General features: G+C 37.4%; 4 protein-coding genes across 8 annotated transcripts in view; 1 reads left to right on the forward strand and 3 right to left on the reverse strand.

The window, feature by feature from the left end:
• Positions 1-584: 584 nt before the first annotated feature.
• On the reverse strand, positions 585-12,091 carry sh2d3cb (SH2 domain containing 3Cb). Of its 5 annotated transcripts, none has more exons than XM_016542012.1 (11): positions 11,964-12,091; positions 8,072-8,111; positions 6,835-6,963; positions 6,042-6,475; positions 3,377-3,453; positions 2,812-3,293; positions 2,288-2,403; positions 2,024-2,195; positions 1,761-1,872; positions 1,437-1,643; positions 585-1,167 (listed from the first exon to the last, which is right to left on the reverse strand). In XM_016542012.1, exons 2-11 carry the CDS (start codon positions 8,096-8,098, stop codon positions 998-1,000), a joined length of 1,926 nt encoding a protein of 641 aa, XP_016397498.1. In that variant the 5' UTR covers positions 8,099-8,111; positions 11,964-12,091; the 3' UTR covers positions 585-997. The 5 variants fall into 5 exon arrangements, with proteins under 5 accessions (XP_016397498.1, XP_016397500.1, XP_016397496.1 ...); XM_016542014.1 differs by lacking the exon at positions 11,964-12,091 and adding an exon at positions 9,681-9,699; XM_016542010.1 differs by lacking the exon at positions 11,964-12,091 and adding an exon at positions 9,239-9,584.
• On the reverse strand, positions 3,652-4,973 carry LOC107731040 (uncharacterized). Its single transcript, XM_016542016.1, has 2 exons — positions 4,868-4,973; positions 3,652-4,743 (listed from the first exon to the last, which is right to left on the reverse strand). The coding sequence occupies exon 2, from the start codon at positions 4,565-4,567 to the stop codon at positions 3,920-3,922; it is 648 nt and encodes a 215-aa protein (XP_016397502.1). The 5' UTR covers positions 4,568-4,743; positions 4,868-4,973; the 3' UTR covers positions 3,652-3,919.
• Positions 10,033-14,794, forward strand: LOC107731015 (uncharacterized protein C9orf117 homolog). The gene is made up of 8 exons (XM_016541984.1): positions 10,033-10,040; positions 12,242-12,513; positions 12,660-12,813; positions 13,559-13,826; positions 13,944-14,074; positions 14,163-14,313; positions 14,399-14,533; positions 14,714-14,794. Exons 1-8 carry the CDS (start codon positions 10,033-10,035, stop codon positions 14,720-14,722), a joined length of 1,128 nt encoding a protein of 375 aa, XP_016397470.1. The 3' UTR covers positions 14,723-14,794.
• Positions 14,795-17,978: 3,184 nt separating this feature from the next.
• Positions 17,979-20,613, reverse strand: part of LOC107731038 (collagen alpha-1(XXVII) chain B-like) — a 108,643-nt gene continuing 106,008 nt past the window's right edge. Inside the window, exons 58-61 of the mRNA XM_016542009.1 lie at positions 20,364-20,532; positions 20,072-20,181; positions 19,642-19,860; positions 17,979-18,962 (exon numbers count right to left, since the gene is read on the reverse strand). Coding sequence (XP_016397495.1) covers positions 18,816-18,962; positions 19,642-19,860; positions 20,072-20,181; positions 20,364-20,532 — 645 coding nt within the window. The 3' untranslated portion in view covers positions 17,979-18,815. The remainder of the gene's footprint in view (positions 18,963-19,641; positions 19,861-20,071; positions 20,182-20,363; positions 20,533-20,613) is intronic.

Here is a 20,613-nt window from a genome sequence, read left to right on the forward strand (position 1 = left end):
CATTCTTCGTATTGCCAGTGGTAAATCAAGCGGCAAACATATTTCCAGTACCATTTAAGTAACCTTTCGCCCCATAAAAGCATAAACGAACTGTTAGATAGTTTGATAGTTTGTAACGTGTCAGATAAACTTTGTTAAAATATCACATTCTAGCACGAATAGGATATCCCTAGACCATACTACTAGTAGGCTACTAAGTACAGTCTACTAGTGCAGAAATACTAGCCTAGTGCTAGTACACAGTTTGTATCTTTATACTACGTTAAAAATAAATAAATAAATAAATAAACAAACATCCTGTGTCCTGTGGAGTGTCATGATCAGCACGTTAAAAGTAAAAGTTCTTAAACAATAAATATGCATAGGGGATAATGAGTGAGAAATGATTCTGAATCAATGATGTTTAAATAAATTAGGCATAAAAGAGATTCACTTGACCCAAGATTTTCTTGACTATGATGTGGTGACTGGTATCAAAGTACATACCCCACAATTTCAAATCAGTAGCTTGGCAATAAATCAGATAAACAAACATTTCACTTGGAAACATACACCACAGTAAATTCAACAGAAGAGAGTCAAAGTAAATCAACTCTAAATTTATTTATAAATGATGTAAGTATAAAATAGTACAGTTAAATATATACAATTAAAATCTGCAAAACGTGTACCAATGAGTAAATATTACCCATTATTTGGTCATTGATTATATGAACCAATAACAGTGCAATTAAACACATACTGCAGAGTTCAAAGTTAACAATATTAGCAGAGTTAAAGTTATTTCCTATATCACATTATATAAAACAAAAATATCATAAAAATAACATTGCAAATCAAATAAGTTAAAATTGCAGGATGTGTTTAGTTTATATACAGTGGCAGACATCCACCCCCTCTATAAACCTATGATAAAAACAAAACGATGTAACTGTAAATAAATTCATAAAACATGGATATTCTGAAAAAAGTATGCGACTAGCGGTCATCCCTTCTATCATTTTGGTGAGTTAGAAAGCTCAAGCCTGTTGGACAGAGCTGTTAGCACTTCATTAAACTTTGAATAACGTTCATCTTTATTTCTTTCCACTCCACGGCTTCCCCACAGGAGACGCATCTGAAACTCTGTGAGGAAGACCTCCCGAACATCTGCTTCCTCCTGAAATCCTGCAAATGAAAAAATCAGAAATAAGTAACATAATATACACCTGACCTAAAACATAACCTTTATGTTCACTGGATGTTAATTGAATGACATTTCATTTATAGCATGCACATTTTATGCTTATTTTTACCTTATTATTGTATACCTTGACTTTAAAGTGGACAGGGTTTAATAAATGCAACCCTTTATTTTCTTTATGAAAGTGTAAATATACTAAATAGTCCTAAAATTCTGTACCCATTAGAAATTGTTCATGTTATAAAGCCATTACCCTGCAGTTTGGTCTCTGCATTTGCACTGAAGATCCTCCCATTGCACGCAATCGTACGTGCAGCATCCAGATGACTCAAGACCATGGCCACTCCAGTGTCTGCACTTTCCCATGACTCTGACTCCTCAAGAGCCACAACATTTCTTTCAAGAAAGGACAGCAGAGGGAGCACATGGGGAAAAGCTGTGTCTGTGGATCTACTTATCTCTGAAAGAGAGTTTGAAGTTGTCAGAGGAGAATTTGAAATGGTAAGCAAACACAATATTTAAAGCAACTTTGTGTAACAGACAGAACATGAATAAATTAGAACGTGTGAATGAATACCTTCTCCGTCATTCATCATCCTCATTGAGGGTCTAAGGGTTTTCTCATAAAGAACAGCACTTTCTGTGTACTTCTGACGTAAAACTGTCCATGTCTCATTCAAGCGGGCAATCTAAAAAGGAGAAGACTGATTGATCAGAACATTATAAACAAATGTAATTATTATCAAATGTTATTTATTTACATGTTTTTATTCATTAAAAAAATTCTGCGAAACTTTTTCCTCATAGTTCAAGAGAAACGCTTTCATCAGTCTTCCTAACCTGTGGTAATTCAAGGCATTTCATAACTGTGGCAAAGCCAAACAAATTGCCTAAACAGCTCTTGAGTTCAGAGGCCAGGCAGATGGCTCTGTGCAGCAGGGTGGCTCTTTCATCAGCACTGCCCGTGCAGCCCAGCAGCTGAACAGCCAGCATTATGGACATGGTGTGGAACCTAAGGGGCAAGAAAGAGTTATTTGGTGTCATGTAATGTAGAAGTTGTCATCTCACAGGAAGAATTTATTGGACAAAGTAGGGGTAACCAACCTTTCAAGCAGATCTTGACGGAGATGATGTCCATGTGGGAGGGTAAGTAGCTCCAATCCTGAACTCACTCCCATCCCTTTCATCATATCATCAGAAGTATCCAGAATTTGAGCAACCTGCAGAGTGAAGATGAGTGATCTTGTTATTCAAGTGCACAAATGTCTTCTTTGCGGTACATAATATACTTGAACAAAAGAACATTTTTAAACGTTCAGAAGATCCTGATTAATAATAATAATAATAATAAACAAAATAAGATATTAATATTTCACTGTAAAATAGAAAGTATTAAAGGAAAAACACTGAAAACATTAAATCATAAGCTTGTTGTGTGTAAATTAACATGCTTCACTCTGAAACATGCAGCACATATGCATATATGACATCATATATGCATATGCAACTTGATAATTACACTAAGCCATATTGTGATTTCGGGTTTATTTCTATTAATTGTGCAGCTCTAAGTAAGTAGAAAAGTAATCTAATCTCCAAACATTTATACTTTATACAATCAAACTTACCATGCAGTCAACTTTGGTGATATGCATTGCCATTGTCTTTATATCAACTTCAAACAGGATGTCCTTCACTTTTTTCAGTATTATGGTCTCCAAAGGTTTATTTTCTGGGGGCATCTGTGGTGACTGGTACATACTAGGTCTGAAACAGGAAACTGTGTCCATGGTGAAAGGCACTAAATACTCCTCATCATACTCCTCTCTGCAATCCAAAGTCTGCATCTCATGTCTTAAAAAGGGATGATTTGTAGCCACAGGGTCAGCTTGAGAAATCACTGGGTCATTTTGAGGATGGTTTGCTTCTCTGTAATTTTGATGGGAATGTGTCATGGAGGACAGAAGATGTACTGTTGGTTCCAAATAGATGAGAGTGTTTTCAGGGGGAGATGAACAAAGCCGTATCTCACTGGACTTTTGGAGAACAGGTGATGAAGGGACTATTACAAACTTCCTGTTTTCGGAGGGGCTTCGTCGCCGCCTGGCCACTGGAGACAAAAGCAGATGAACAGTCACAATGTTATTCTCAGATTTTCTGGTTTTATTTGATTTCATAGGAAATTAATCTTACATGTGCTCATTAATACAGGGGAAGTTGACACTACAAGGCGCTGCTCCATGGTGCCATCAAAACTCCTCACAACATCACTGTAGAATACAGTACAGGAGACAATCAGCTATTAAAACAAAACATATCTCATCTATTACAAGATGAGATTTATGTACAATTTTTTTTTTAATATGTTTTTGACAGAAGCCTCTTATGCTCACAGAGGCTGCATTTTTTAAAATCAAAAATACAGTAAAAATAGTATTTTGTTTTATTGTTTGTTCTTGTTTTGCAGAGTTTTTGAACCTAGCCTACCACACACACTTTCCGGACAATTCCAGACATAACCTTTTATCATGCTGGATTTAATGAACCACTACACACACAATTATCCTATGTTGGTCCTCGAGGTACTTTTCAGCAATTTGTGGCGCACGCTCTTCAACTGGGTGGATTCCCCTTTACCGTGGGGGAGGTGGAGGAGGATCCGTCCCCTAAAGGGGGGGGTGGTATTTGGGGGCTATGCTCCTCAAGCTTCGGCGGATGAGGAGCTTGGACCGCCACTTATTTTATCAGCCTGCCTGCCAGCCACTGGACGAGACTGGCGTCAAGTGTGGCGGACCCTCCATTGATGTTGGTCCAAGTAGCCGCCACCCCAGAGTCTCCAGCCATCATGGACATCACACTAGAGTCAGCCGTCATGGACACCACACCAGTGTTTCCGGATGTTTCCAGTTTTTCCGTCACATCTGAGGCTACAAGGGTGATCCCTAGGCATTTCAGACTGGCTTCCAGTTTGGCAGACCCACCACTGATGTCAGTGTGAGCGGCTGGCATCCTGGCGTCCTCCACGCTCTCTATTCTGGTGGCCTCAGTGGTTCTTCCACCATCTGCTGCCCTTCCAGTTATGGCAGGCACTATTTTGAGTGTCTGGGCCATACACACTTCTCCAGAGGCAGCGGTGACCGCTACAGAACCTCCCGAGTTGGTGACAACCACTGCAGAATCTCCCGAGGCGGCGGTGACCAATACAGAACCTCCCGAGGCAGTGGCAACTGCCACAGATTTCCAAGAGGCAGCGGCGACTGCGACTGCGACTGCTACTGCTACAGAAACTCCCGAGGAGGTGGTGACCATCCCTGAGCTCTCTGTCTGTCCTGTCACAACCACGTAGGTCGTCTCTGAACTCTCTCCCTGTCCTGTTTTGGCCATGGAGGCCGTTTCTGAACACTCTGCCTGTTTTGATATGACCACAGAGGCCGTTACCAACCACTCTGTGCTTTCTGTGCGACTTCTGCCTGATCCATCATGGTGGTGTCCTGCACTGCCGTGGTGGTCTCCTGCTCCGTCTGTGCTGCCGTGGTGGTCACCAGCTCTGCCTGCCCTGCCTTGGTGGCTCTGTGCTTTCTGTGCGACTTCTGCCTGATCCATCATGGTGGTGTCCTGCACTGCCGTGGTGGTCTCCTGCTCCGTCTGTGCTGCCGTGGTGGTCACCAGCTCTGCCTGCCCTGCCTTGGTGGTCTTCTGCTCTGCTTATTCTGCCCTGGCCGCCTGATCCGCCAACTCTGCCCTGGTTTTCAGCTCTGCCCAGCCACCTGATCCGCTGGTTCCGCCTCCACCATGGTCTTCAGATCTGCCATCTCCTCCCTGTTTCGCCTCCACTCCTCCACCCTCCTGGACATTTTGTTGTGTGTTTTCTGTTTTGTTTGGAGTGTAGTATCCACTCCCTAGGTGGGGGGCTATGTTACATGTTCCCTGTGTGTGTTCTGTCCCTGTCTTGCTGTGTGCCTTGTTTGTCTCCATAGTTCCTCTCATTAGTTGTCATAGCTACTCTTTGGACCACACCCATCTGCTTGTTAGTTCCCATAGCAACTCATTGGTCCCTTTTGTTCTCCTGTGTATAAATAGCCCCTGTGTTCCCCTTGTGCCTTGTCAGTTGTTGTATGTAATGGTGCTGTTCTGCTCGTGTTTTGGTTCTTTGTTCCTAGTGTTTTTGGTTTACTGTTTGTTCTTCTTTTGTCATTAAAACTACCTGCATTTAGATCCATGTTCCATGACAAAGCAAAGACAACATTTTTCAGCAGCCATTACTCCAGTCTTCACTGTCACATGATCCTTAAGAAATCATTCTAAAATGCCGATTCTAATATGCTCATTTATTATCTGGTTCTTATTATTATCAATGTTTTTGATGATTAATGTTTTCGTGGAGACCGTGATACATTTTTTTCAGGGTTCTTTGATTTATGAAATTTTCAAATGAACAGCAGTTCTTTAAAATCGCTGTCTTTACTGACACTTTTTATCAATTTAATGCGTCATTTATGAATAAAAGTATTTTTTTTACCCCAAGCTTTTGAATGGTAGTGTATTATGATTTCCACAAAAATATTAAAAAGCAAAAACAGCACTGTTCAATTCAGCTTTGCCATCACAGGATGGCATATTTTCCCAAAATTGTAAACAGTCTGTGGATCTGTGTCGCTATTAAACATTGTTTGTTTAAGCACCCTGACCAGCCCAACAACAACAAAGATAGCTCAACCAACAGGATGTGGGATGTGTTTAACTGACCAATTGCAGTTACTATTTTTGTTTGTTGATGCTTAAGGCTCAGAAATGACACACTTCACTTTTAATATCAACCATTTATGATTTTGTGAACAATTTCTATCATAAAACTCACCTCTGTGGTCTTATCAGCTCAATTTCCAAAGCCTCTGTCACAGTTATGCTTTCCCTTTTCTTTTGGCTTCCCTTCTGTCTGGTTGGTGAGCTTACTGGGCTGTTCTCCACACTTGGCAGCCCAAACATGGTTTCTAGGTATCTTAGTGGAAATGTCCTATTAACTGGTGAGTAAATGTAGGCACCACTCTGCTTTGTAAGAGGCCTTTTATTTCCAACATAGGAATGAACCAGAGCTGGCACAGAATCAAACGTTTCCTCCTCCAGAATGTACTGGGCTCGAATAAATGTGTCATAAGATCTGAGCAGAACCTTGTGGATGAGGAAATGAAGAGCTTTCTGGTTCCAGCAGCAGGTTAACACATATTCTCCAGTGTTAGTGAGGGAGTCATGGACTAGAAAATCCCCATCCCGTTGCACAAGAGACTCAGACACCTGTAAGAAGCCATTATTAATTAATCAAACAATATGTATTTTGAGATGAGGAAACACATATTTACAAGAACTTGTAAATATTTGAGGATATTACATATTACAGTCTTAAAAATAAAGGTTCTTTATTGGCTTCTATGGTTCCAAGAACAACCTTTAAAATCCATGGAATCTTTCAAAAGGTTCTTTGTAGTGGAAAAAGGTTCTTAGATTATTAAAATGTTCTTCACATGAAGAAAAAAATGGTTATTTAAGAAATGTTCACTAAAAGGTTATTTGGGGAACCAAAAATGGTTCTACTATTGCATCTCTGGGAAAACCTTTATTTCTATAAGTGTACCTAAAGATATTTACAATCTCACCTCCCAAGGTATGCGACCATGATACCAGCCATGACTTGATAAGTTACAGCTGCTCAATTTCAGCTCTTTCTCCAACTCCTGCTTTAGTTTGTCTGATGGGGAATTTAGCTGGCATGTCTCTTTAGAAAACTAAAGTAAATAAAGCAATGATGAGAAACCATAAGAATCAAGAAAACATTAGACACTTCCTATGAATCTAATGGCTCATATCAAGATTGTGGTTCTGGTCAGCTGTTAAGGTGACATCATTGTGTTTACAGTTTGTAATAGGCTAATATATATCACTGCAGTAATATAGACCTATTATTGCTAAAAACATTGTGTGGAGTCTTACAAGCACCAACTAGCCCTATTATCCAATATATTTATGTTCATCTGGAGCAATAAAACTGATAAAAGTGAACTTAAATGATGGGAAAATATCCTGCATTTAAAGTAACCATTGTGCAGAAAGACAAACGACAGTAATGGTGAAAATACTGCTTTTGTTCTAGAGGCTACAACAGAACTACCAGTGGAACAATGTGAAACATCTCTATTTAAATGTGAGCCCATTTTAAGTTGCTCTAAAATAAACAGCAACATTTGGCACAGTTGGTTGCCTACAGTAACCCTGTTTATCCTCAACCATTCCAAGCCCTTTTGTGTGACCCATCCTAATTCAATTAGAGTTTAATGGCTAAGCTCTCAGATTCCTTTGTGACTAACACTTTGTGTCACCAGCAAAGCAAAATAACCTTCATAATTTTATCCTTAATAGTCAATGCTCATCATTTTTTACCAAAAGTTAAAGAGACAGTTCACCAAAAAATTAAAATTCTGTCATTTATTTATTCACTCACATGTCATTCCAAACCTGTATGACTTTCTTTCATCTGCGGAAGGCAAAAAGAAGATATTTTGTAGAATGTTGATAACTAAACAGATTCGTTCCCAAATGACTTCTGTTGTATGGACAAAACATAAAATGGAAGTCAATGTGAACCGAAACTGTTTAGTTATCAACATTCTACAAAATATCTTCTTTTGTGTTCCACAGAACAAAGAAAATCAAACAGGTTTTAAATGTAAATGTTGACAGAATTTTCATTTTTGGGTGAACTATCTCTTCATGATCTGCATGACTGAAAAATATAGACTAAAACCTGAAAGAACAAGTTTCCTCTTAATAATGTCACAATGTCACCCTGAAACTTGTCAAGTTAATATATTACAAGTATCACACAGTAGCCTATACCTTTACATAAACGCCACTGTTTTCCATGAGACCCGAATGCCTGTAAATGCAGAAAAAGTGATAAAATTAGACCAGTGTGGTCACCAATGTCAAAATGTGGCAATGAGCTATGATTCATGTGTTTGTTTCTGAGTGGAAAGACTTATTTATAAGCATAACTTCACATTAGAGTGACAGGCAGGTGGCTCCAAGGCAGGAAACTGTCACAGGAAAAACACATGTTGCTCTTTCCCATGACCACTATATCCTCTGTGTATTAGGGGATGCATTTACACAGTTCAGTACATTAACTGCTGAACCACAGACAGATCTACACCCAGTTACAGCCTGCTGTGTCCATTCCCAAACAAGAAGCCTCCATGCCGGACAGCCTGAATATCTTAGAGATTACAACACCAGTTCCCTCTCACGGTTTCACAATCAGATATTTAACGTTCTGTACTGAACATAGCCTTCTGGGTTGAAAAAAAAAAAAAAAAAACTCAAGTGTTTTTTTTTGTTCTCCAGTATAAAAATAGAAATTTTCTCACCTCAATGGCATTTTTTTATGTTTTAAGCATAAATGGCCCTACATTTAGTTAGATTTTTATTTAGAAAGTATCTGCCATATGGAATAAGAAAAAACATCTCTCAATATCAATAACACAATTTTGTTTGCAAATAAATGTTACAGATGTTAATTTTTATTTTCTGAAAAACTAGATAACATTAACACGTATTAAAAAAATGACATTTCAGTACAGCAAAACATATGGCATAATAAACATATTAGAAGACACTTTTAACACCTTACTCTGATGTTTACATTATAAATCATACGTCTCCTAAACAACCTTTTAACAACCATAAACCTCCCACCAGCAAGGGATTCTCAGAAAGTCATTCTCCTCTACAGAACACTCCCCAGACTTTTCACTTGTTCTCAGTAAAAAAAAAAAAAAAACCCTCCTCAAATACGACATTCGACATGACAGGATGAGGAAGAGCACGCTTGTTTTCCTCAGGGAAATCAAGAAGAAAATGAAACAAAATGGCAGCATATCAAAAAAAGTATATGGCATAAACATATTAAAAGACACTTGAACACCTTACACCAAAAATGTAGCGTACGTTATTAGTCAGACGTCTCCTAAACAACATTTTAACAACCATAAAATAGCCTCCTACCAGAAAGGGATTCTCACCAAAGTCATTCTCTTTAAAACACTTGTTAGACCCTCCACATGTGCGGCATGCGATATGACAGGATGAGGATGAGCACGTTGTTTCTCTGTGTTGTCCTTTGTGATCTGTTCTCGCTGTGTTGTCTAACCGAATCCGAATGGAAACGTAGGAATGTCAGACCCAGAAAGCTGAGCGCGAAAACACATTTCTAAACGGCAGTTACATAATGAACAGACTCCCCTCCCCGAACCTCTCTACTCCTCTCAGACATCCATAAACAAGCACCATCTATCACTATAAACACAAAAGACGTACTGACAATGTAACTTTACCCTAACATGTGACAATTTACCCTTTACTATACAGAGTGCAGCTTCTACGACTAGTTTCTTAACCAGAAGACCTTAAAAGTTCAACATTCAAAGTAAATTTTGTAATATCTCACCTCAGAGCTCAGTGTAGAACTCATTGCTATAGAATTTGACTTTCGTTCCATGTGTTAAAGTTGTTTAAAGGGGTCATATGGTAGCCTATACAGTGCAACAGCAAAAAAACTGAGGAAAAAAAAAAAAATGTCACATTTGTTTATATATAGAGCATTTTCTATCACTTCAATTCAAGCTGCAATACCAAACAGGACCACACGGAGAGGCCAACAGACCACTATACAAGTCGCCTTAACCTGATATAAATATATACGGATCCATTCAGAATTATTAAACAGAGCAAAACATAATAAATAAATAAATAAAAACATTCTGAACTTGTCGAATGTGGTGATCTGAAGGCGGTTCGACATGACAGAGTGAGTATTGATGCCCATATAATCTATAAACACCACTGACTGCAGCAAATTCCTATAAAATCAGCTTCTTCAGTGAGTGTCCATTATAAAACACTTGCCAGACATGCGAGCAAACTGAAATGTGCTCATGCAAAAAGTATCAGAGAGCGCTCATACGTTTGTTTGCACACTAATAATAACGAACTAGCACGCTAATGTACGACTCCGGTATTTCACTGTAATCGTCTTTACCTCTAATACAATCGTCATCCATCAAAACTTACTGCTAAGATACTGATTTGCTTTATTCAGTCCATACAGACTACTCCTGACTTCTGCTTAAAGATAATTCATAGAGGTATTTGTTCCCACCAACAACTAACACTGGCTGACACTGTTAACTTTATTTACTAGCCACTAGCCAGCCATATGAAAACTCATAGATGTTTATACGGATATTCGGTTAAAAATATACTAATTTTAACATATGGATTGTTTATAGCTTTGTAAATAAAAAAGGGAGTTCCTCAAGGACAAATTAGGAAATTGCAACAGACATGTGGGCTGTATATGGTGTAGCCTAACGCAAATTCTCAGAAATATCTCAGAATGAGAACAACGAGAATGAACAAATGAGTCTTTTTCTACAGTCAGTTTTTAAACTGGTCCTAGGAAACTGCACCCATGTGAACCTCAGGTCACATTTGACCCATATTAACATCATTAAAAATGAATGAATTCTTGATTAGGGTAAACAGGTCTAAAGACTTTAAAAACATTTATTTTTACAACTTTTGGGGCAAAAAAAGTATCTCTTTCCCTGGATCAAAACCTTTTTGCATTTGTAATATTGCACATCTTTTATAATAACCTCTGCTATTGGTAATTGAATGGTGTAAATCTTAAAGTTTACAATTTAACAGAATTACAAAATAGAGTTAATTTATGCACATCCATCACAACAAATCCAGTCCTCCACAATATTCCAAACATTTGGTTTCAGTATGTGTTTAGGAAAGTGCAGTAGTGATTTTGGTTCTAAGGGGCCTTTTACCCCATGTGATCTATCATAGAGAACAGTAGCTTATGTGTGGGCAAATATTAGTAAATGTAAAATATTTGTAAAAAAAAAAATTAGTCCAATTTTGATTAATAGATTTACAAAAAATAGAATAGCATTACAGACAAAAGGTGTACCACACTGAAAAAAAAGTTTCATTCATCCAATTAAAAATATTTAAGGTAATGATTCACATCTATATTTTTTAACTTGAGCCAATGAAAAAAATATAGATGTGAATCATTACCCTACATTTTTTTAATTGGATGAATGAAACATTTTTTTCAGTGCACAACAAATTCTTCACATACAAATGTGACAAGTAGCCTACAAACCAAGTAAAAAAGTAAAAAGCTCTCTCTCTCTCTCCATATATTATAATCAATAAGGTTCAGTTTTTTAACGTTAACATAAACTAACGCTTCTAAAGCATTTATATCAAACAGAGAAATATTTCGAATTAGCAAAGGGCTACAACTCAATCAAAAATGAAACTGAAACGACAGTTTAATATGCCCAAACCTCAGGCTCTTTGTATAATATTTCAACTATTTTAGGTTTTGAAAAACTGTGAAAAAGAAGAAAAAAAAAGCACTGGGTACTCTCGCGCACGTTTCTGCGCAGCGCATGACACACGGCCATGGCAACAATAAACAATTGCATTTGCATGTTGTATTTCTCAGACTGTTTCGTTTAAATTACGTAAACGTTCAATGCCTCCCAAAAAGAATGGAAAAGGGAGCGGAGATAAATCACGTAAAAAGGGAAGTATTCTGAATTTATCTGAGAAAAAAAACTCAGCAACTCAAACACAAAAACGCACTTGTACATTAATGTAGCCTAGTAAATCCAAAGTAATGGGGACGTGCGCAGCAAACACTCACCTAATGATAATGTTGATTTGACAAGTTGATTGAAGTTCCAGTATCTTTGGATTAACATATAGGCCACAAGATTTTAGTTCATAGTAGCCTATTTATTCGTGTAGCTCATGTAGGCTACGTGCCTTTGAGGAAACTCAAATGAAATAGACTTTGGATTATAATCTACTGTTAATGATTAAACAGACACTATACTTAAACAAACATGGCATACCCTCAACAGGAAGCACTTGCCTCATACGAGCTATTACGAACTGCGAATTTGTTTTTTTTTCTTGCAGATACCAACATAAATGTGATGAATTGGAGGTTCAAGAAAAGGACTTGTACTCTAAGATCAATAATTTGGAGAAAGAGAAGAAAGACATAGTTATCTACCTGAAACGCACACTGGCTCAAAAAGAGGATGAACTGACTGATCTGGCTGAGACGTTATCAAGACACCAGCAAGCCCAAGAGGCTGAGAGGGAGTCCTTTGAGTTACAACTGAGCCTGCTTAGACATGAACTTCAGGAAAATAAGGAAAAACTCACATCTGAGAACATGGCGCTTGGTACAAGCTTTTGAGCAGTCACACATTCACACCGAAAATAAACATCGAATGAAATGAAAACGTATATGTTATCACTAACCGTGATATTAATAAATGCACCTTTCAACCAATCATTAATTAAATTGTGTTAACCTTTTTGTGTTCAGCTGGTAAGCTGGCGTCTTTGGAGGAGTTTTCTATGCAGAGAGAGAAGCTCATGGCTGAGCGCAGGTCTTTGAAAGAGCAGCTTCAAAAGCAAAAAGAAGAACATCAAGCACACATCTATAATCTGGAGAAAAAAGCTGTACTGGACAATGACAGGTGAGCATGTTCATACTCATTGTTCAGAGATCAAGGTCATGGGACGTGCATTCTTAGATGAATATGACTGGATCAACTATTTTTCATAAATTTTGTGCATTATTTGAGGTCTGAAGCCGAACATTATAAATTACCTATATGTCAAATGAGATACTGGTTTCCATTCATCTTCTATTTTCAGTGAATGATTGCATTGTAAGACCTTACAAAGAGGCATTTGTTCAATACATAAGTGGATCTGTTGCTTGGTATATACGTATAGTACTGCATTCAAATCCTTGGACTCACTTTGTTGTGGAGATTTTTTAACTTCAATAGTCTTTGAAAAGATTAAGGTAACCATAAGGTCCCATTAGTTAACATTAGTTAAGGCATAATAACTAACATTGAACAAAACATTTGTTACAGTATTTATTAACCTGACACTGGTTAATAAAAATACAACTTTTCATTATTAGTTCATATTCATTCAGATCCATTCAATAATACTAACATATACAACTTTTGATTTTAAAAACGTATTAGTAAATGTTAAAATTAACATTGACTAAGATTAATACATGCTTTAGGAGTAATTCTGATTATTAACAAATTGAACCTTATTGTGTTACCAATATTAAATATTTTGAATGTTTACACATTTTTTTAAATGTATATTTTAAATATAAAGTTGGTAAACAAATAAATGCATTTAAAATAAGAGAAATACTGCATTTTATTTATTTGACCTCTTTGGCTGATACAGGCTAAAGAAAGAAATGCTGCAACATGTTGCTGCCGTAGCAGCTGAATTCCGGTGGGTTTCAGACCAGAAGATGCCCGAGACGACAAAGAGGGCCATGCAAGAAAACCTCTCTGTCACAGCTCAACTTCAGCAGCTCTCAGACAAAACCAAGGAGCTGCTGAAGGAGAATGATGATCTGCGAGCAAGAGAAAAGCAACTGAAAATTGAGAATGCAATTACAGAACCGCTGATACATGAGATAACCAAGAAGAATGTTGCCAATCAAAAGGTAGCCAGTTTATACATCTGTTCTTTCATGCATTTTTAAGCAATCTTTTTTTGCTGTTTGGAAACACGTGCATATTATATAACCTAGAGCAAAAATGAAACATATCTCTTTCTCAAGGTAGTCCATCAATTGACAGAAAAGTGCAAGCAAATGCAGTCTGAAGTGGAGAAATGTGCCAGACTTAAAGTGGAGCACCAAGAGCTGCTAGACAGTCATTCTGCAGTATGCACAGAGCTTGATGTCCTCAGGTTGGACTCCTGAAGTCACTTATATGTTAAATAATTTCCTTACTTTTTGCAGTGTATTTTAATTGCATTACCACCACTGTACTTACAGAAAGAAACACGCAACAGTTATAGAAGTGCTGAACCAAACAAAAGCTGAAGCCAAGAGACAGAGGAAAGAGCTTGAAGAGGAAAGGACGCTGAGAAAACAGCTAAAGACAGTTCTTGAGGAAGCAACCGTAGCTTTAAAGGAGGCCCTAAGGGTAAGAGTGAACATAAACAGATCATTTATCATTTGGTGTTACAGCCAAGTAAATAAACAGAGGTCTTACTCTCGTTTGGTTACAGGAGATCCCTAAAGAGGAAGACTCAGAACTGAAGATTACTGTCAGACGAAATCAGATGATGCAGAAGCTGCTGGCTGTGCTGGACAGTGCTGCAGCTTTAGGAAACGGTCCAGCTCTTACTGAGTTCCTGCCAGAGGTGACTTGCAGTCATGATCTTAAAAAGCCCTCTGACATAAAAAGGTACAAATGCATTCATTTTAATTCAGTGACATGGATTAAAATGGACATGCAACATATTGCAGCTCTAAGACATACTAACCATATAATAATTTTGGCAGTGTGATTCAATGACTCTCATGCTTGCTTTCAACTCCAGACCATGTGAACTCCTCCAGAAATCCACTTCACATCTTTCTCACTTCAAAACTGGAGACCTTGGGTTGGTCCCTCGCAAAACACACACTACATCAAAGATAGGAAATCTCGCTAGGAGTGCTTATACCTATGTACATCAGTAAGTATTTAGGTTGTGGCACATCAACAGTATACACATCATGTGATCATGGATATAACATGAAATATTGTTAATAGTGCAGCAGATGAATTTTGACCAAGCAATTCATTTAACTTTTTGACTGTTTTCTTGTCTTATCAAGTCTTAACAATCAAGTGATAAATGACTGGCCTTTTCATATACTTGATCATACTTGTGGGAGTTATTTTTAATAATATATTGTTAAAGTGGACATTATTCCAAATTTAATTGTGTTGTTTTCATGTCTTGTCACTAGGTGGCAGTGTTGTATCATTATGAATAAATAAGTGACGTTGGCCAGAAATAGAAATAGTGTCTTTTTTTATTAAAAATGTTTTGTTTTCTTTGCACACAAAAAGTATTCTCGTAGCTTCATAAAATTAAGGTTGAACCAAGTCACATGGACTATTTTAACGATGTCCTCACTTCCTTTCTGGGCCTTGAATGTGGTAGTTCCCTTGCTGTCTATGCAGGGTCAGAAAGCTCTCGGATTTCATCAAAAATATCTTAATTTGTGTTCCGAAGTTGAACGAAGGTCTTACGAGTTTGTAACGACATGATGAGTAATTAATGACAGAATTTTCATTTTTTGCTGAACAAAACCTTTAATCAATGCTTTAGAAATATTGTGTATTGAACCTTTGTGCTGCAGTTTCTGTTGCCAATTTGACATGCGGTTTTCATATGCTAGACTTTGCCCACCCTGTTTTATATAGGCCAAAGCCCAACCACTCACATGCCTCACCCATGATAGTAGCTGCTAAAATATTTCATAGATTTGCAGGTTAGTACTGTCCCATCACTTCCTGTAGATGTCATAAATACACCAGACTGGTTCCAAATGCTGGAGTCCTTACCTAGCCGAGCATGTTGATGAATGATAAGACATCCCACCTCTCTCGGAAGGTCCGTGTGTATGTAAAGCTCATTAATGATCCATGGTCCATTGATATCTTAAACCAGTTGTGATACTGGTTCATAAGACTGCACATCTTCAAGGCACTCTTTCCAAGAGATACTTGAATAAAAGCAGCAGTATTTTAGCATCCACTATGCAATAATATCATGCAGTTTAGGTGTCTATAGAGACTAAATCCGTTCCTGGTGGTCCCTCTCGGTAGAAATCACGTTCGGGCCCCCTCTCCCTCGTCGGGCCATTGATAGCGTCCTAACCTCCCTTGTGTCATTAAGATTCTTAAAGATTTCTATTTTTGCAACATACAGCATTGGAATAAAATGAGGGTGAGTATGAACAACATTGTCAACATGTTTTCATAATTCTTTATTCAAACGAGACACGGAAATGGCCAGAAAGACAAGAACTTTAGTAAGGCAGACAGATATAAAGACTGCTGTCTGTTTCTGTGGTATCAATGATTTAATTCATACAACACTGAAAGCTTTGTTCTTTGGTGTTTACTGTTTTTCTGAGGTTATGTTTGACCATAGAAATATTCATTATAAGAATATCCACCTTTCTTAGTTTGTCTGCTCTGAAATAACAGAACACATATTACAGTGACTTCAAATTTACACGTACAAAGAACATATTTGGCAAGATAAGATGGCTCCTGACAGTTTTGATCAAAACAACAGATATTTCAAAAGAATTTCATACATAACGCTTTTTGGTCACAGCCATTGAAATAATTAGCTCACCATGATGCCAAAGCTGCTGCTCATGACAAACCCAATATAGTGGAAGATTCTAGTGCTCTCATTTTGATCAGCAACTCCATATTACAACTCGGGTTTGCAGTGTTTCTAACTGCAACATTCAGCTTTGTACACGTACCTCAACAAAGACATACAAAAATCAGTAATTATGATACACACCATGTCAAACAATTACTTCTGCAGTCAGAAAGGGCTTGTGGAATTGCATTGATGTACTTAATGATGGAAAGACCTACAGCCGAGTGATATAAAGTGATATATATATTTGTAATGCCTTACATTACAAATAAGGCATACTAGAAGATAAAGCATTAAAAATATGTTTGGCTGAAAAATAGAGATCATTTGAACTTTTTCCTTTTTAAAAATGTATACAAAAATATTCCCTTTCGAAGTATAAAAGGCACTTAAGTTAAAACCATTTGATGGAAACAGAAATCTAGCCACAGGAGTTAAATGCATGTGAATCCATTTACTGTCCCAAAACACCAAAAAATGAGAGATGGGAGGTAGACGTTTTCATGTTACTTTTCAAGTCTGGATTCACCTCGACTCATATTCTGGCTATGAATGAAAGCATATGTGTGTTTTATGTGTTGTACGTTGGTATCTGAGGCTTTTACAACAGACCTGCTGGTATACACAAGCACACATTTTCATAATTCTTTATTCAAACGAGACACGGAAATGGCCAGAAAGACAAGAACTTTAGTAAGGCAGACAGATATAAAGACTGCTGTCTGTTTCTGTGGTATCAATGATTTAATTCATACAACACTGAAAGCTTTGTTCTTTGGTGTTTACTGTTTTTCTGAGGTTATGTTTGACCATAGAAATATTCATTATAAGAATATCCACCTTTCTTAGTTTGTCTGCTCTGAAATAACAGAACACATATTACAGTGACTTCAAATTTACACGTACAAAGAACATATTTGGCAAGATAAGATGGCTCCTGACAGTTTTGATCAAAACAACATATATTTCAAAAGAATTTCATACATAACGCTTTTTGGTCACAGCCATTGAAATAATTAGCTCACCATGATGCCAAAGCTGCTGCTCATGACAAACCCAATATAGTGGAAGATTCTAGTGCTCTCATTTTGATCAGCAACTCCATATTACAACTCGGGTTTGCAGTGTTTCTAACTGCAACATTCAGCTTTGTACACGTACCTCAACAAAGACATACAAAAATCAGTAATTATGATACACACCATGTCAAACAATTACTTCTGCAGTCAGAAAGGGCTTGTGGAATTGCATTGATGTACTTAATGATGGAAAGACCTACAGCCGAGTGATATAAAGCACTTTCAACACCATGTCTGCTATAATAATAGAATTCTTGTGCCTTTAAAGTTCAAATATTTGTACAAATAAGGCATACTAGAAGATAAAGCATTAAAAATATGTTTGGCTGAAAAATAGAGATCATTTGAACTTTTTCCTTTTTAAAAATGTATACAAAAATATTCCCTTTCGAAGTATAAAAGGCACTTAAGTTAAAACCATTTGATGGAAACAGAAATCTAGCCACAGGAGTTAAATGCATGTGAATCCATTTACTGTCCCAAAACACCAAAAAATGAGAGATGGGAGGTAGACGTTTTCATGTTACTTTTCAAGTCTGGATTCACCTCGACTCATATTCTGGCTATGAATGAAAGCATATGTGTGTTTTATGTGTTGTACGTTGGTATCTGAGGCTTTTACAACAGACCTGCTGGTATACACAAGCACACACCCCAATGAACCTGAATTGAATGATATGAGTGACAGTAAACCTCACTTACCTAAAACAGCCAAACAGAAGTTTCATTATTAAAAACAAAAATCTGTTCATTCTCTATTGCACTTTACAGAAAATATACATACACGCATGTACATGTATAAATACACATGATCATGTGTAACTATAGAATATAAAATAAGTACTTCATTACATAAATCACGTGTGAAAAACACAACTATGAATAAATTAAGACTTCTATTAGAGTTTAATAAGCACCTCCAACCACATATCTAGGCCTTGTTTTCAAACAGAAGAAACCTAGCTCTGAAAAGAAAGAATCTGTCATCCTGAGCTGCTCACATAGGAAGTCTTGTTTTCTCCAAAGCTGCTCTAGTCTCCTCTTTCCCCATGTTTAAAGGCTGCAGTCCACACTGTACAGGAGATGTACAGTTTTGTTGGCCTCTAGGCCAGAGAGAGGCTCTGTAATGCTGCTCATCGGGGTATTTAAGGCTTCCATTGTTGCTTTCTTTATAAATAGCATACAGGGCCCACTTCAAGGAGGTAATGTGATCCAGATTTTGTGCTGGGCAAGTTGTAGACCTCCACAATGGGCAGTAAGTTTGGGTCCTGTGTCTGGAAAATGAACTGTGTCTTATGCCATCGGCCATCTGTGATCTGAGAGGACAGAAAGTGGAAGGATTGGTTGTGATAATCAGGTGTCCTAATAATGATATGTGTAAAATAGTTAAAAACACTATTTTGTTGCACCAGAGTTTCCCAAACTTTTTTTGTTGTCTGAACCATTTTGATGTAAAATAATTACTTGAATTAACCCCTGAGATTTTAAGTTATTATTTCGATAATTTAACAGCACATTCATATGTTCACGACTCTTTGATGTCGGTTAATGGTCACACTGACATGCAACTAAATAGATAAAATATTTAATCTTTGTAGCTGGAACATCGAACATCTTTTTAGTTGTAATAGTGTATTTGTCCACATTGCATTACACTGGTGATTTAGTAACCCTATCCTAATGAACTGATTATTAATACTTTGAACATTAATAATAATAATAATAATGAAGTTGCGTTCCCAAATGCATGTTAAGCTCGCAGCACATGATGGAGTTTTTAGCATTTACTGTGAACTGAGCTGCTCTGAGCCACTGAAAACACACTAAGCTATATTGCAATTTTTGTGCAGCCCCATTTATTTATTTATTATTTTATAACTAATTATTAGCTTTTTATCAGCTCACAAACCACTGTTTCGGAAACCCTGCATTACACAATAAATAAAAAGTTACCTGTTACCCACTAATAATGTTTAAATATAAGTTTATGCATACCCAGCACTCATCCTTTATCAGTTCAGGCTCGATGAATCCCCCAGACTCGATTATCTGTCCATTCCAGGCTTTAAAGTACACCGCACTAGAGGAAGGTGTTTTGGAGTGCCCTGCTGCCCAAACAGAGACGTTCAGGCAGTGAATGGTGATGATCTGCACAGCTTCAGAGCTCAGGAGGTGGATGAAGTTCATCTGGATCAGACTCACTCCAATCTCCAACTTCAGGATAGCAATAACAACATAATCAATTGATTAGAACTATGTGACCACATAAAAGGGAAGACATATTGACAGATTTTCACTTTTGAGTGAACAATTTTGTCGAATAACTGACACCTAGAGTTTGTGGAATCATAGCCATTTCAGTTCTGCAGGTTCAGATTCAGTGCAATCCTGCTCATAATGTAGTTAAGTTGTCAGCTTTACAGACCTTGGACACAGCAACTGGCTTAAGGCAGGTTTGACCTCCATTGGTGAAGTTGCAGGTCACTTCAATATTGTCAGAAAAGCAGCCCAGGTTAGGATCTATCCAATAAGTGCCTTCAGTAAAATACAAAACAAAATGAATGAGTCCATTCCTATCCTATTCATTCCTATCATACGTGACAAACTGCACTTGGTTATTAGCTACATAATTGGTGGTGTTAATGTAGCTTTAGTGATCATTACAGAGCTAAAACAATCAAATTTCCAATGGAGATAATTTACTATTAATATCTCACCATCGTTCAACTTGTGCTCGCACTCAAACAGATCACTGCACATTCTGGCTGGATTCTCCTGTGTTCCCAGGGGATTCTTAATGCTGTGGATCAGAGTGCTGAGGTAGTGAAGAGTCTTAAAGATCTCCGTTCCCTGGTCCAGCATTGGAAAGTCAGTATCTTCATACTTCTGTGGGTTGGAATGAAACAAAGTCAGGTCTATGATGTTTTGCAGACTAACTGTGAGTGACTGAGGGATGATCGTAATACA

This window comes from Sinocyclocheilus rhinocerous, unplaced genomic scaffold (genome assembly GCF_001515625.1).
Source record: "Sinocyclocheilus rhinocerous isolate Xijiao unplaced genomic scaffold, SAMN03320098_v1.1 scaffold157, whole genome shotgun sequence".
In the NCBI taxonomy this organism is placed as follows: Eukaryota; Metazoa; Chordata; class Actinopteri; order Cypriniformes; family Cyprinidae; genus Sinocyclocheilus; species Sinocyclocheilus rhinocerous.